This window comes from Clytia hemisphaerica, unplaced genomic scaffold (assembly GCF_902728285.1).
Source record: "Clytia hemisphaerica strain Z4C2 unplaced genomic scaffold, Clytia hemisphaerica genome assembly, whole genome shotgun sequence".
Lineage (NCBI taxonomy): Eukaryota > Metazoa > Cnidaria > Hydrozoa > Leptothecata > Clytiidae > Clytia > Clytia hemisphaerica.
This window is the reverse complement of record NW_027103917.1, coordinates 3092392-3110261: the sequence shown is the minus strand read 5'-3', so window position 1 is coordinate 3110261 and position 17870 is coordinate 3092392. Positions and strand designations below refer to the sequence as shown.

Genomic DNA, 17870 nt, shown 5'->3' with positions numbered 1-17870 from the left:
GACCATACGAAGTACCTTTTTTAAGTTCTTGGTTAGAGATTTCGTTTGTTTAAAAGTGCATTTGTTTAGAGAATTAATTATCTCATCCACTATTGTTTTCAATAAATTGTGTCACCTTGTCAAGTGTGTCTCGCTTAAGACACACATCGTATTTAAAATCTCTGTGGCACTGATATTCCGATGGCGTATTGGCGGCCGCACACGCTAAAGCTCTAAAGGGAGCGGGCCGATTTTCCCGACCTTCAGAGCTTTAGCGTGTCGGAAGAAAATTTCTACATCGGGTGCCAGATAATTGTGGCACTCACTTTATTGGCCATCAGACGCGCTTCAAGTACATTAAGAGCAAGTATCAGATAGTTCAGACACAAGCACATCATATCAACATTATGCATTTTGGCTTCATCTTATGTGAAGTAAAACCTATCAATTAATGATCGAAAGAAATTCTTATTCTCTTTTCAAAATTAAAATCAACAAAAACCTTATACCTCACAACCCTACACCTAAATCGATTTAGTTTAAATTTTCCTGAAAACACCTGCGATGGAGTGCAAAAGCTCAATAAAATTCCTTATTTGGTCAAAACTGCACTCCTTCGGAGAGGTTAGTTTGATATTTTTGGAAATTTCTCATGAAATTTTATCCGCATCTACTATGGAGTGTAAAAGCGACTTTTAATCTCCAAATTTGGTAAAACTGCTCTCACCCGCGGAGGTTTTATTTTGATAAAATTTATTATGAGAAAAGAATAATGCCGATTTTTTTTTCCCATTAATTTTCATCATTTTTATTTGTGATATTTCATTTTTCTCATTTTTCCTTATTATTTCCTTCCCACTTGCCCTCTCTCCTCCTTCCCCCATATTCTTCCCCCCATTCTTTCCCCTCACTATCCCTTCCCCCTATGTCTTCCCCGGGCCCTTCCTCTTCACTATCTCTCGCCCCCTCCTTTCCTCTCACTGACAACCCCTCCCCACTAGCCTGCTGCATGCGCCGCTCGCTCCAGCAATTACGGTTCACCAATGGTCTATCGCCAATCTGGAACGAAACATGAATGAAATAAGACAGTTCTGATGATAATTTAATTAACACGAATTATTGACCATTAAACTAAGGTCATTTAGTTATTATTGAATTGGCCACACATTTGACGGATATAACATAATTGTGGTAACTGAAAAGCGTTTTAGCGCATGTCAGATGACTAAAGGATAAATTTGATATTCCCAAAGGAGAATATGCGGTCGCCCACACTTAAAGCTCTGAGGGCGGACTAAGAAGAGCTGTTCTATAAGGGTATGTTTTACAGTGAAAACCGCGATACCGATTTTGGGCCGTACATCCCATTATCCATACACCGGTTACCACCCCGACGTTTTCTTTGAACGGAGTGACAAAACTCAAAAAAATCTTCTACGGAATTTTGGTTTTCCATTACATCCAAACTGTTTGGAAAAATTTGTCGAAAGATTGCGGTATCTGGTACCCTGAAACTCTTCTATATACTTTAGCACCCCTGATTCTCAGCAATTCGTTACAGCGGAGGGGCAGGATAAAACAGTTTCTACCAAGGAACACATAGTCTGTACACAGACCCGATATCTACAGCTAATTTCAAAATTCATTGCCGTAGAGGCAACACGAAATGATAAACGTGGAATATACTCCGGGGAGGGGGCACTTGATTGGAAATTCCAGCTGCTAGTGCAAAGAAAATTTTTGCAAAATTTGAGGGAGTTTGGACGAAAAATCGACTCTTACGATGCATTTTCTTGAAATTTTTATTGTCAATTTTTGGCAAAATATGGTCATTTTCCAAATTTTACACTCCGTGTGTGTGATGTTGTTTGAGGGGCGTCGTAATCTATTTAGACTACCTTTGCCCATTGTGGATTTTGTTTAAACATCTTAGTTCCTGCATTCAGCTTACTGAGGGTTAAGGGATTTATGCCTAAAAAGAAGAGTTTTTTCCAAATTTTACACTCCTAAAGTGCAATTTTTCTCATCTTTGCTGATTTAGACTCTTACAGTGCACTTTGGAAAGCTTGGAAAATAAATCCTTAAGGGCCGCACGTACGGTAAAGTCATTTAGCTTGAGTGTCCCCCCGGGAATACACTCTGGTACAGAGTAAGGGACACAGAGCATTGAAGATTTAGTTCGTGCCAGAAATTTGACCTTTCAGCAACATGTGACGCACTTGCAGACAAAGCATAAGAGAGAGAGTTCCTTGGTCAGCTTTCTTGTGTTTATCAATTGGCTATTTTGTAGAATGACACTCAGAACAAACAATGTTATCAAGTTACCGTTCCGTTCTATCTTTAGATGTCATGATAAAATAATATATAAGGCAGTAAGATGGATAATCAAGGAATCTCGTATCCCAGAGCAAAATTCTATGTCTTTAATGATTGTAGTGATTAACGCATGCTAAAATCGCGAGCGCAAACTCGTATCCAGCCCCTCAGCTTTTCGAATTCTAATGTAATGATGCTTCGTCTATCAGTAAAATTACATATCAGTTCAAAGTTGCTCTAGGTTCGAGACTGTCACAAGCAATGAAGTATAAGCCCAAAGGACTAGAAGCGAATCTCTAACCCTTCTCAGACAAGAAAAATGAAGCCTTGAAATATGCGCCGTATTTTTTACGACGGATTGAATCTAGCGATTCCTTTGTTTTCGAGGGATATTTTTTTCGAAATTTAGTGGTAAATTTTAGTTTCATTCTGGCATTTACGCAAAATCCATTAAGTTTCGAGCCCGAAGGGCTAGTGACGAGACTCCTGGATGGGAGATGGACCCGGGGAGACGGTACCACTTATTTCCCATCCAGATAACCCGCGCGTTATTTTTACACAAACGTCGGATTGAAACTAAAATTTGTTGCTAGATTTCAAAACAAAGGAGCCGCTAGATACAATCTGTCGTCATGATTACGGCGCGCTCTATGCGCATTTTGGATTGGAAATGAGTGGCCTTAAATTCTCTTGCCTGAGAAGGGTTAAAGTTTCGCCTTTAGCCCTTCGGGCTTGAAACTCAATGGAAAAACCACACTTTTTGAGTTTACTGATGGACGTGATACAAGCCTTTCGTTATCGCTATCATAATAAATAAAGGCTAAGCGGAGTGATAGTTCACCTTCGTTTTGTCATTTTGGCACTATCGACAAATTTCACTTTTCTTATTTTTAAACACAATGATGGAAATTGGGCAACGTGAAATGAAAACAATCGTCATACTTATAACCTGGCTATCAAAAGTTTAAGTGACGTAATTCTTTTCGCTCACTGTCCCGTCAAAATGTTCTGACACTGAATTTTATAAATGACGATAAAAATAAATTGTTGCATCAGCTCAGTGGCGGATCTAAAGAAGGTGTCAAATTGAGGATTTTTAGAGGATTTTGCGGCGGTATATACCCGTATTATGATAGGTCCTCCTTCGCTAGGCCTTTATTTTATGTGACCAAATAATTTGGGAACAATTTTCCAAACGTACTCATAAGTGGGGCGTAGAGTCATCGGTATATCGGGAATTGGTTGAAAAGTGATATATCGGTATTGCGAAGTCCCGTACATCCCCTCCCCTATCCATAAAGCCTAAAGCTCTTCCGTGTAATATCATATTAAGAATAACTATTCAAAGTAAATAAAAAGTTAGTATTGCGGTCTTCCGCACAGAAATATGCAGCTCCTTAATTAATTTTGTTGGCAATTAGCAGTAAATTAGATGGTATTGTTATAGGTTCGTTATTACTTTTCCATTGAAAGATGTTGTAATACAATTATCTGTTACATCCCACTCATATTATGTAACACAGATGCTATCAAATTGGCTGGAGGATGAAATTATCTGTTGCCTCGTCGAGGCGCAATGAAATAATGGAATCATTTTCTAGCTGCACTGTGATCTTTACTAAGCTCATTTGACGTCATTCGATACTTCCATTATCAGCCAGAGAGAATGACATATGAGTGAAGGTAAAAAGTCTAACACCATATTTCTCTAACACCTTGCCTGGCAGTGCTTGGGATTCGAGCATAGCCCATTGCAGTGCAAGTCTGTGACCTAAGAATCTAAGAATGCCATTTTTAGAGGATTTTTAACTGTAAATATTGTTAACTATCCCCCAGTTGGGCTCAATACTTTCACAAAAATGTATTTTATGCTTCAGTTGTGTAGAATGAATTTCGATCCTAAACGTAGGGATACTGTGAAAAATTTTAGGATGATTTTCCTCAAAATGTTGAGAATATCCATGGTGAAATGAAAAAAACAAGACAAGCGTGTTGACTAAGTGACCCGACAGGAACTGCTGCTGTGAAGAAAGTAATATATCTCCACTGTCTTAGATACAGTCCTTTGTCTCAGAGACCAGCTGGGACCCCAGCCCCACTCGAAAATTTGGCAAAAATTTCTTCCCCGGTGGGAAAATACCCCGAAATTTCAGCCCCACTGAGAAACTGACTTTGATTTCATCCCCATTCGACAATCAATGTTTAAAAATTGCACTCGAAACCCATCGCCGCTAGATTCTTTAACCTTGGAACAATAGAATCCCCATTGGGATTTCAATAGGAGTTTTTATCTCCACTGAGCTAAAAGGTTCCACCAGGGCTGCTGAAATAGTCTTAACCCGATTTCCAAATTATTTTTGCCAAGAAAATAGCATTATAATATCAAGCAAGAGATTACCAAGTGTGAATTATATATAACATGATATTATCGTTTTTAAAACATTTACAATGTAATAGGATAATGATAAAATTCAGACATTATATAATACAATAATATATGGCAGTGTATATGTAACTTTTATTAAAATCTATTGTTTAAAACATAAATCTAAGACTGTTTAGTAGTTACATAAAAAAATAAATTAGTGAAAATTTCGTTAAAAATGTGAAAAATTCGTTACCAAGCTGGCACAAGGGTTGTTTGAATGCTCATATTACACGTTTTTTATTGAGAACAACCTATATATGAACATATAAGGTTTCAATTGCTAACATGCTAAGAACAAGTTAAGAACATCTTAAGCTTCAAAAATTTCAAATGTTCTTATGAAGAAAATGTGTTTGTTATTTGGATGTGATGAACGTTAAAAGGACGTTATTTTGACGCTGTGTTGACTGAGTGGAGGTATCGTAAAAAAACTGAAGAAATGACAACACTAAGCCTAAGTTTTCACAAGGGGTGATCAAAATTCTTCAATCACTCAATCCGAAAATGTAACACATACATTCAAATTGCTTTACTTAAGATTTCCTTAGCTACATTACATCAACGCCTACAGGTTTTTTTTTATAAGAACATACTATATAAGAATATAAGGCTTCGAGCCCAAAAATTTAAGAACATTCTAAGAACATACTAAGGCTTTGGAGACTTAAAAACCTGCAATTTCTTAAGAAATTACATCAAAATGCTCAAAAAATGCTGAAAATAAGAACATTTTAAGAACATTTTTAGGCTTCAAATCCAAAAAACTAAGAACATCCGAAGGCTTCGAAAATTTTTGACGTTCTTATAAAAAAAAAACGTGTATTCTTTAAAAGCGTTCAGGATAAAGCTCGCCCAGAGTAACGGAAATAGTAATTCTATAGTACCTAGTACTTGAAATATCCGGGTTTGTAATCTTGGCAGTCATTAAAATAGAATAAGAGCAGAATCGTTACTTGACAATGATAATGGGGATAGGACCTGCGAATGTATGCAAAATTGGGTCCCGAACTTTGAACCTCTTCAGATGTTTTTAAAACATTGACATTTTCTATGGAAATTCCCATTTTTTTGCGAAAAAGTACTGTTATAGTGCCCTTTAGATTTCCAAAAAACAAAAATTAAAATATAAAGCCCTATTTACACTTTTCCTTTAACTTTACGAAATTTATCTTTCAAGCTTCCAAAAGCTGCTTGACTTTGTTTGACAAATCGTTCCTTCTTTAGAAGTTTCATCATTTTCGTTTTAGCATCCTCTTCGGGTTCCTCAATTTTAACATCGATTTTATCGTTCGTTACAGTTTTCTCGAGTTCATTTTCCTCGTTTATATCCTCGATTCGTTCAGTAGAGCTCGAACTAGACTGTGAACCATTTAGTGTTATTTCACCGTCAGGTGGACTAGACTGTACTCCATCAAAAATAGTTTCCGGGTCTTCTTCAAAATCAATAACAGTCGGTTGGTAGATAGGAAACTGTGATGCAGTATCGAAATCGTATAACAAATTATGATAGCTTGACGATCTTGAGCGACAAGAAGCACACGAAGAGCAATCTTCCATTGAGACGCGCGGGAACCAGTCTTTATCAGGTGCACTCAAAACTTCAGTTGATAAAAACTTTTTCTCCCATTTCGCAACATTCTCTTTCAGTTTTTCGTTTTGTATCTCGACTAACGAAACAGCTTTTCGCATCATCGCGTTCGCGAAATCTTTGTTCAATCGATTCAACGCTGACACGCGGTTTACATTCGGTCGATTGTCACCACCGTCAAGCTCTTCCAATGATTTAGAGGTCGGTTTATTGTCATCACGTGACTTGGTTCCTGTATTCTCATTGGTCGAACCAGATAGAGCATCAATCAAATTCTGATCTCCATGCAATGAAACAGGCCTGTTATCATTCTGCAGCTGTGGTCTTTTCTTAACGAAAACATCCAAACCAGTTAGACTAGTAGACTTCATTAAAGCTATTTTCCCATTCTCATCAGTTTGTTGTTGAGTATCATCAAGTTCAGCCTCAGAGCTATCTGAGGAGAGCGAGCGTTCAGTTTTAGTGTCAACAAAAACATTACAATCTTCGCTTTTTGCATCATACACAACTTTCCCGTTATCTCCGAGTCCGTTAAAAGACATAATAAAATTTGACGTCACGTCAGGATTTTTGCCCGATAGAACATCTGAAATAATATCAGAAAAATGACGTGTTGGACCCATCTCAGAATCTTGTTCAAAATTTAATAATTCTTCGTTATTTGTATTCGAGAATTCAGTTTCGTCTTTTTCAACAACCACTTCACCTAACTGCTTTTCCTCGACATCAGAACATACACATATTAACTGTTCATTATTACCAATACAAAGTTCATCATTATTTGAATAAAAAATGGTAGATTTCATTGTTCCTACAACCTGCTCGTTATTTTTAATTACGCTAATTACTTTGAGAGCATCCGTCATGTAATGACTTTTGTTTGTTTTGATATCCCTTGAGAAGAAATCGTTTTCAAAAGAATCTAAAGTCGGTTTATGACTCTTTGAGACGTGAAAATCATCCAATTTGCAATTACAGCTATAATGGTCTTTATAATGGTCCTTATTGTAGTGTTCTTGCGAACCTTCGAACAATGCAGGACAATCAAATTCGTCTGATTTCAGTTTATCGCTAATTAAGTTTAAAGTGACAAAATTTTGATTACCATTCAAATAATTAGAGCAGTCGTTAGCTTTATTACAAATTTTGTCCTTTCCAGCAGAATTTCTTGATTCCTTTCCTTCGATTGCTCTTACGATACTCGCTTCAAAATATTTCCTACACTTTAGATCCCTACTTGCGCTTGAATATCGATCAACTAAGACTTCTACCAGCTTAGAATCTTTTATGATTTTCAAGTTTGTCGACAAATCTGCTCCAACAAAACAGTTTCTCAACTCAGTGTTAGCAGCTAAAATTTTCTTCTCGTCTTGAAAACCAAAACCGTTTTTTAATAAAAGCGATTCAATAAAAGTTTTTTCAACGGTTAAAGTCTTTCGCAAATTAACACGTCCTCGTTGTTGATTTTCGTTACGGCTGTTTGCACCTCTTTCCTTCAAATTCGACTCGTCTACTTTTAAAACAGTTTTTTGTTCGTCTGTTTTCAATTGTATATCCTCTCTTTCTGACGATGATGTCAATATTGAAGTATATAAAGGAGGACTCAAGTTTGTTATTGGCAGTGCCTTCTTTCTTTGTTTGCGATCGCTATCTAAACAAAAATTCAAAAGTGTTGTTTATTCTTTGGTAAGACACTTTGTCATATGATCTGGTCTAAAATACTACAAACCGTCGTCTTATATTTCTTGTAAGTTTTGTTTGAGGTTTTTTTATCACGTTTTTTAAAAACATAAAGGGGAGTGTTCCTCTTATAAATTTCTCTGATAATGATGATAAAAATTCATCATTTTTGTCATTGATAAAATAGGCTTACTTTTTATAAGAACAGGTAATATTTTGGCCGAGGTTCGGCTGTTCTTAGTTTTCATGTTATGTTCTTAATATGCTAATTTCATTCGCTTTTTGGTTTTAAAAGGGATTGAATCCTGAATAAATAATATTTTCTTAGCCATTTCTGAAATCTGAAGTTGGTATTGTTGGTAATTGTTCTTAGGTTTTGACCGAAATTAAGCCTCGTGTTCTTATGAAATATTGTTCTCACAAGAAAGAGTTCAATTCATTATTCATGATGTCATACTGTTCTATAGAGTTCACTAACCTCTTATTTTGAGTTGTGGCTCTGTTATCCAAATCCATAGTTTTCCTTTCCTTCTCCAATGTTTGTGATGATCGAGACAAAGAGCGTCTATTCTCACATAAAGACATTCCATTTATGCCTCCATCAACCAAATCTATACTCTTGTTTTCCTGTTTAAATGGACGGACTGGGCGAGACAAATTTGGACTTGTTGTAGATTTTTTATTAATGATATGTCCTTTCAACACGATGTCGTCATTTATAAGCCCATTAATGTTATTAAGAAGTGAATCGTGAATGAAGTTTAGTTCCTTTATAGTAGAGTTTGTGCCGCTATTTTGTCTCTTAGACAACTTGTTAAGATCTCTATTAGCTACAATTAACAAATCAGAACAAGACGTGACCTGCGGTTCAGGTGATGAATTTCCCGATTTCGAATTCCGATTTGCTGATTTAGCATCCCGATTTTCCGATTTGATATTCCGATTTTTTGAATGATAGGTATTTTGATGTTTTGTATATTTATCACCAGCAAATACCAAATTTTCTTCTGGAATTGTCTGTGATAAATCGGGATGACAAACCTTTACCGATTTTCGATTGCCATTCTTTAACACCATGTTTCCGGTTTCCGAATTTGTGAGATGTTCAGACTTATTATTCCGATGTTTCTCCGTCGTTCCGTTATCCTCCATATCCGGATCTGAGCCATCTCTGTTAATTCCGAAACCCGGTATGAATATCTCGTGAACAGTTTTGGGCGGACCACCGTCATGACTTAGTTGATAATGTATCCTCTCATAGCTACCGGACAAACTTTTTTCTAACGGACAAAAATCGGCGGGTAACTCGGATTGACTCGGTTTAATCGGCAAACTCAATCTCCGTTTATGTTTCTTGTTCTTGGTCGGTTTTGGAACTTTCAATAAATGTTTACTTGATATACACGGCATTGATCTACGGCGAGATTTTTCCGCGTGTTGTTCTAAATGAGCGAGATTGAGTTGGCTTGAAAGACATGGTTCAGAAAACCGTCTGATTTTTCTCTTACATACGTCAAGAGTATCTAATATAACTTTATTGAATTCGATATCGAAAGTAGTTTTCCGTGAGCATCCAGGCGAAGGGGGTGTAACTTCAATTAACGGAACTTCATCGGAAAATTTTAGTTCCGCAGATGAGTGACGCCGGACAGGTAATTTTCCGGATTGGTTTTTCAAAAATCGTTTGACGTTATCGTTTATATTTGGTATTAAGTTTGTAAGATTGTTGAAAATGACTGCAGATTCTGTCGGTCGTGTGTATGGAGCCTTGACGTTGAGTGATAGGATGTCCATAATTCGTGATTTTCACTGTTAAAGAAAAGAATAATGATTGGTTAATAAAGTCATCTATCAACCTTTAACGGCGCGATCGTTAACGTCTCTTTTTTTTTTTTGGGGGGGGGGAGGGGAATGTGAAAGAGTTAAAAAGTTGGTCCTAAGCTAATCTTTGATGAAATTCGAAAAAAAAACAACAACATCAAAAGCATAACTGTCTTCTAACAGAAGTCTTCCTAGAAATAGGAAGTTGTCCTTGATTTTAAAATTCGTCATATTCATTACGTAATGTTTTATACGGAAGCACCCAAGAAAACCGGGTGTTTGCAACTAATTTTGAATCCAAACAATAACACTAGTGGCAAACGGCCGTGGGTACTTCCGTATAAAATATTACGTCATGAATAACGTCATGAATATCGTGAATACGTTGCCTTCCCTTTCTACCACGTCATTTTTCATCAGTCTCAAGTTTGAGAGAAAAAGGATTTCTTTTATTCTAAATGCAATGAAGTCTCTTTAACTCGAACCTCTATAACTCAAATGTGTGCTTAACTCCAACCGCAAGTTCCATGGTCCCTTCAGTTAACAATGTCTTATAAACCTTACTCCATTACTCGAAATTTCCTTAACTCCGACAAGTTCCATGGTCTCTTCAGTTAACAGTGTCTTATAAGCCTTACTCTATAACTCGAAATTCCCTTAACTCAAAAAAATTTGTGTGTGCGTGTTCGAGCTATGGAGACTCAACTATACTGCCTTCCGTATGGAACAAAGATAAAAGAGTAACGAAACCATGCTATCGAGTCATACCTTAAGGTTACGTCAAATTTAACCAATAAAATAGCTTCGTTTTAGTTTCAAGATAAAACAGTAACATATGACACCTACTAATGTTATGAAAGCTCAAAAAGTTTAGATACGGTTAAATATCACAGCACAAATATTTCCGCCTTCGACTTTCTAGAATATTTGGGAAAAGTTTTAAAAAAAGAATAGAAGATAAATTTCCAAAAACTGAAAATCAGTTAAGATCACTATGATAAAAAGTACAAGAAAACCATGAGATAAAATATCAAATTTCTTCCGTTTTCAAATTTAAAGCAAATAAAAAAAAATCTAATTCTATAGACTAGTCTATAAAAACGAAGACAACTAAACTAGACCTAATTTAAACCATCGGTTACTGAAAAGTATGGAACCAGACAGATAGAGGGTTTAGGAACTACTATTTTCAATTAACTGTCTCAGATATTCTATTAAGCAGTTATTGGACAAAGTCGAATCCAATATGCAAAAATATTGGGCGTGCGAGAAAAGATATTGGACGAGGCATCGAGGCTTCGCCCTATATTTTACATATTGGATGAGACTGCGTCCAAATAAATGGTTTATTATCCGTTCATCGCTAAAATATGTCTCGTTTTCAAACATAATTCCAATTTATAAGCTCGTAAATTTGGTTTCTTGGTAGTTTTTCATTCAAAAGTCTTATTTTTATTTTGTGACGTAACGTAAAAAAGAAGATGCTCAATTGTCATTGGACTCGTTGTGTGACGTCAATTTTTGAAATATGTAGCCCCATTGGAAGCTATATATACGAAAATATTGGACAGCAAAGAAGCCAATCAAATGTCGCTATTTACGCGCGTCGGATAATAATCGAAAATATTGGACAGCAAAGAAGCCAATCAAATGGCGCTATTTACGCGCGTCGGATAATAATTTTTTTACGACAGCTAATCTGCCAGTCGAATGTTTTTAACATTCAAAAATCCACAGGGCCCTGTATACTCCTAATGTAATATATAATACCCAAAAAAATTTTAAATACCAAAAAATGATTTCCAAATTCACAAAATATCTCAAAAATCTTAAAAACACCAAAAGATTTCCAAAAAATCGCATACATCCCAGTATATCCCAAAAATCACGGAAATCCTAGTCTGAATCGCAGACCTCCAAAACCACGGGTAGTATAAGGAATCCGTTAGTGGATGCCAGCAGCCTAGGAAATCCCAGATGCACAAAAGGAAAACAATTCAAAAATCAGAAAAATTTTCCAAAAAATGGCCTAACCAAAGAAATGGTTTTACCCCTCGTACTTATGAAAAGGTTTAATTAAATTGATAAGAGGGCGAGGAGAGATGGCCAAGTGGTCAGGGCCGAATTCCCCGGTCGAATCCCGCTCCTTCCAATGTTCCGTTCAGTTCTTAGATAGCCATAACCGGCTGACCGTTGACCCCGTGTAAAGTCCTACATTACTGGGCTATCCACGTAAAACATCAACAACTGTATCCATCTATAGTATCTCATATACCAGACAGAAAAAGATTACAATAACAAGCCAAAAACATAAGGGAAAATTCCGAGATAATTTCAAAAATAGAAATACAATCTGGCGAAAATCCAAACTAAAGTACATTTCAAAGTATGACCCACGCCAAAAACGACGGGGGCCTGCGCAGTAATAAATGGACCAAATTACGAGCAGATGTTTCAGAGCTAAAAACCAAAAAGGACGCAAAACTTTGATGAACTATACGACTGTATCTTGAATAGCATTTACTCGCTAAAAAAAGTAAGAAATAAAAAAAAAAAGAAAATAAAGAGAAATTTTTTATGAAAAGGAACTTTTAGAAGAACTAATTTTCATGTTCCAAAGTAGGGGTCCATGTTCAAGAAAATGAAATCGCCCTCTTTTATGGACAGGGGAAAGTGCTAAAAAGGGTGTTAGATGTTTCATTAAAAGGGGCAAAGCGTTAGACCCAAACAACGTTGTTTTTAGTGTTTTCGATTTTTTTAGGGGGAAAATGAAATCACCCTTTTATTGACAGGGGGGAGTGCTAAAAAGGGTGTTAGCTTTTTCATTAAAAAAGACAAAACTTTAGACTTCTAAAACAACGTTGTTTTTTGGTGTTTTCGATTTTCTCCCCCATATGTTTCTTTATTTCACACTTATGGAAAAAAAGCCCTGGAAACTAACTATTTCAGTTCTCAATTTTTTATTTTCCTTTCATTCTTACTTCGATCCTAATCCCATACCCTTAAAACAGGTATTAAGGCAGGTCTCCACTTGCGTGCGACACGAGCGAAAACTTTTTGACGTTTTTGTAAGGTCCATTCATTGGTCGGTTGAAAAATGAAGCAACTCCATTGGTCAAAAGTTTTTTTCTTTACCTTTTTTGCCTAAAGAAAAGATTACGTCATAAAAAAGTTTCGCGCGAACAAAAAAAAGTTACGTTACGTCAATTTCGACCAATAGAAATGCTTCATTTTCAACCGACCAATGACCTTACAGAAACATAAAAAAGTTTTCGCTCATGTCGCGCGAAAGTGGAGACCGGCCTTTATGTTTGATCCATTACCGGTGCAAAGTAATCATTTCAGTCATTTTTAATACTTTACGCTGCGTGTTTCACAGCTTCAACCAGGCTGAATCTTTTATAATCTGTGTAATGCAGTAATATGGGTGTTATACGATAGTACGATAATTGTTACGAAATAATATCAGAAGAATATTTTTGGCCAGAAAAACGCTACAAATAAGAAAATCCATTTTAAAGGTCTGAAATAGCACACATTTCGGGAATGAATACAAAAGTTTGTCCAAAATCCGGAAAGTTTTTTTTTCGATGCCAAAATTTTATCCCTTAAGGTATTTTCTATTTCTACTGAATTTTCTGCCTGAATAAGTCGTCTAGCATGCTGGAGAACTAATTCAGACATAGTAGAAATAAAGCAAAAATTAATGGAGGGAACAATTTAAGTACAAGCTAAACCCCGTAACAATAATCGTATTATCGTATAACGTCTATACTACTGTATTACACGAATTATAAACGACTCCAGTCTATGCTGGACTAAGTTTCATCCTCGTTTGATACAACAGTAACTTATCCCTGATAAAAAATTAAGAGAAATTTAAACAAAAAACAAATCAGACCAGCCTCCTAGCTCATTAAATAACTTCTTCAGTTGAACAAGTTCAATTGTTCAAAAATCACTTGATATTCCGGGGAGGGCACTCGATTCAGAAACGACCGTACGTGCAGCCAAAAATGAGGCCTGTGAAATCGGACCCTTACAGTGAAGAGAAAATGAAAGATTTTTGACCATTTTAAGGGAAAATATGTTCAGAAGCTTGGAAAAAGGACCCTTAAGGGCCGCACGTATGGTCGGTCGTTTACCTCGAGTGCACTTCCTTCTCCCGGGCTTGATATTCAACTAACAAAAGAGCAAAAATGGATAAATTTTTTTTTTTCGTTCTTAAATCCTGTAAAGAACATTAAAATTAAACGCAGCTTATAGGTTTAAAATATAAAATTTTGGCCCCTTTCTAAACCGTCCCTTTATACAGGCACACATGCCCAAAAATAATGCCACAACACTAAAAAGGGCGTAAAGAGAACTAATAAGGTATTAGACTAATAAAACACTACAAAACTCTCATCCATGCGCGCAGAAAAAAATCCTCACACTCTAGCCTAAACATAGTCAAAGCAAGTTTAGTAAACAAAATTTACAGCTCCAGGTCTTACTCTTGGTCTGTAGGCACTGCTATAGGCGGCTACTAGAGAGATTCTAAATAAAAGAATGTTTAAAACACAGCTGATTGGCTTAAGTTTCGTAACTATCTAAACCTCAGTGCGTATGCGATGCATCCGGAAAAATTCAATATTCAAAACAAGAGCAGTGCGTACATCCCGAAGAGTAGGAGTTTTACGCCCGAAACGAAGAAAGATATGACGTAGCCTATAAAAAAAAGTCCTCACACTCTAGCCCAAACATAGTCAAAGCAAAAGTTGCTCTCTATGGTGGCCTTAGTACTAGGATAGACAGTCACAATATGGAATTAAAATTTTCTAATCCTTTATGGGGAATACAATTCGTAGACACTGATCTGTGTTATCAAGAGAGTTTCATCCTTCTAAATGCCAGACAGTCTAGAACATCATACAATTGCGGTACACGCTTTTAATATATAAGAATATACTTTATAAGAATGTTCATGATGAAATTAGTAAAACATTTAACAATATGCGAAGAATATCACCATCATGGACTTTGTCAACATGACCTTAAAAATGTCATTTTTAGAACATTTTAACTGTAAATTACCAATTATCACCAAAAGTAAGCATCGACATTTTCACAAAATGTCATTTTATGCTTCATGTATATTCAATGTATAATTTAGATTGAATTTCGATCCTAACCTAAGAAAAATCTCAGTCCGCGGATTTCCCTCACTCTAATACATTCGACGCTCTCTAATTCGACGTTCTATAATTCGATAATCTCCCCTTTTCGATCAAATCGAAAGTCACCGTCAAATTTCCTTAAGAAACTCTCATAAACAACGCTCTACTATTCGACATTCTATAGTTTGATAAATTCCCCTTGAAAATCAAATTAGAGAGTGCCAACTGCATAAGAAAATTGGACCCAATAACCCTGAACCGGAGAACTGGCCTTCAGTATGAAGTTAAATTTCACAACCACAAACAGACCCTCCCTAGATAAAAAAAATATTAAAGGTTTCCAGCTAGACATCTGACATGTGTTGAGTAGACACATCAAAGATTGGGGAAATCGGATAGACAAATTGGATTATCGGACAACATTATCGGATAAACGGATTAAAAGTCTTAAAAGTTTCGTTTAAATCTTTGAATGCTGAAAAAAGGTTTCTCTCGTCTTTTATAAACCATATTTCGAAATTTCTTCCTTGGTCTTTTAATATATGTTTCAATAACGTGTATAAGAAAATAGCATATCCAATTTTCTCCAAATACAAATTATACAAAGGGAATCGGTTAGAAAATCTTTAATAGAAAGACAAGGGATTGCCTTCCTTTCTCTGTCTTGACCTTGAAACCTTAACCTTCCAATTGCAAAGGTTGCTTTTTTTTTTTTTTTTTTAAACAGGTTCAAAACGTAATACACCTTTTCGACCGTAGCCGCGCGGTCAGCCGCGTGCCACTTAATTATTTAAATGATCTCACTAAACTCGATCCAATCCTATTTTGACACATTTTTCTATTGTCTATAGGTGCGAAAAAAGGATAGGGACGGTTTTAGTGGGATAAAGCGGACAAAAAATGCCAGCGCAGCAATTGGCGGCTACGGTCGAAAAGGCGTATTCGTCTCCCAGCTGGCACACAACGTTGTTTTAACGTTCAAATAACGTTATTTGGACGTTATGAATGTCAAATGGACGTTGTTTTGACGTTGTGTGCCGTCTGGGCCGTATCCGATGTCTGAGAAAATTGCGAAATGCATTGCTCTGTATGGAGGGGTCTGTTTCTGTTTTTGCTTTGAGATCTATAAAACCAATTGCGTAGGAGACTACCTTCTTTCCACCCGTACTCCGTGAATCTCTCCAAGCGTACCCCGTGAATCTCTCCAAGAGTACTCCGTGAATCTCTCCAAGAGTACGCCGTGAATCTCTCCAAGAGTACTCCGTGAATCTTTCCACGCGTACTCCGTGAATCTTTCCACGCGTACTCCGTGAATCTCTCCAAGAGTACTCCGTGAATCTCTCCAATCTCCGTGAATCTCTCCACTGTAATGAATCTCTCCAAGGTACTCCGTGAATCTCTCCAAGAGTACTCCGTGAATCTTTCCACGAGTACTCCGTGAATCTCTCCAAGCGTTTTATCCAAGTTTTCCCACCACAATGAACGTAGAGAATTGATTGATTAATTGATTGATCGATTGATCAATAAAGGAAAGCTATAAAATACTTTCAGTAAAATTACACCAAAAAATAGGATCGAAAACCTTAAGAATCAGCCTGAAATTATTTTCTCCAATATAATTTAACAACATATGTTTAAATTCAACTACAGCGCATATTTTTTTCCATCACCAAAACTTATTTTCCATTCATATTCGTGGAGAAACTTTTCATTGTGATAAATGAAGTTGAACTTGATCGCTTGTTACAAAAATTAAAAACAAAAATTTTGAAATAAAACTGACCCAACCCCTTTCCAAGACCCTTTATTAAAATAGATAACATAATATTCCAACATAGTATAAGAAAGATACTTCATTAAACTAAAACTTAAACTTAAACTTCAAATCTTTGTTCGTAAACTGAATTTTACACGCTGTGATTACTTTAAAACATTTTGTCGTTTATGAGAGTAAAACACTTAAAAACACTTGGGTGCAAGCCCAGCCCACGAACTAATCAAACCTAATTATATAACATTGACATAACTTTACTAAATAAGTACTTAAGTTTAACTTATGAAGTCTCTTTTATTAGATCCAAACCTCCTCTTTGAATAGGATCCCTGGGTCCCTGCGTAGGGGACAACAGATGTATCTCCTCTCCACGCGTACCCCGTGGAGAGTTTTCCTCAGCAAAATCACACAAAAAATTAGGATCGAAAACCTTGAGAATCAGCTTGAAATTATTTTTTCCAATACGATTTAACAACATATGTTTTAAATTCAACTACAGCGCATAATTTTTTCCATCACCAAAAATTATTTTCCATTCATATTTGTGGAAAAACTTTCCATTGTGATAAATAGAGCTAAACTTGATCACTTGTTACAAAAATCAAAAACAAAAACTTTGAAAAAAACTGACCCAACCCCTTTCCAAGACCCTTTATTAAAATAGATAACATAATATTCCAACATAGTAAAAAAAGGCCGCTCCGTTATGTACTATGAATTCAGCATAACTACCTTCCAGAGAAATCTAAACTAAAAACATTGTTGTCAGGTGAATTTTACAAGTTTGTTTATGAGAGTAAAACCCTGAAAAACACTTGGGTGTAATTTACATAATAGCGTCATAATTTTACCAAGTAGAACTTAGGTAATCTTATTCATTCGATCCTCTACATGATTTGAATGGGATTGAGGAACGACGGAAGCTTTTTAAATCTGGTACGGCGAATGAGGAAATTTAAGCGATTTCTTTTTGCTAATTCTAGTAAGATATAAACAGCAAGTGATAAATTTCAATCCACAAAAAAATCTTATTTCCTCCAAACATTGGCCCACCCACTAACCATCGCTGTGCAAAACTTAAACTATTTTGAAAACATTGATTCAGAACCCTTCAATATTCCTTTG

The 17870-nt window shown here is 36.1% G+C and overlaps 3 protein-coding genes across 3 annotated transcripts in view; 1 reads left to right on the top strand and 2 right to left on the bottom strand.

Moving 5' to 3' along the window:
• LOC136809494 (prolyl 3-hydroxylase OGFOD1-like) overlaps positions 1 to 17870 on the top strand; it is a 629446-nt gene that overhangs the window by 488319 nt on the left and 123257 nt on the right. The gene's annotated exons all lie outside the window — the stretch shown is intronic.
• LOC136809491 (uncharacterized) lies at positions 4700 to 9777 on the bottom strand. The gene is made up of 2 exons (XM_067066030.1): positions 8470 to 9777; positions 4700 to 7962 (listed from the first exon to the last, which is right to left on the bottom strand). Exons 1-2 carry the CDS (start codon positions 8579 to 8581, stop codon positions 5861 to 5863), a joined length of 2214 nt encoding a protein of 737 aa, XP_066922131.1. The 5' UTR covers positions 8582 to 9777; the 3' UTR covers positions 4700 to 5860.
• LOC136809498 (ubiquitin-like-conjugating enzyme ATG10) overlaps positions 9716 to 17870 on the bottom strand; it is a 35090-nt gene continuing 26935 nt past the window's right edge. Inside the window, exon 7 of the mRNA XM_067066037.1 lies at positions 9716 to 9800. The gene's annotated coding sequence lies outside the window, so the exon portion shown is untranslated. The remainder of the gene's footprint in view (positions 9801 to 17870) is intronic.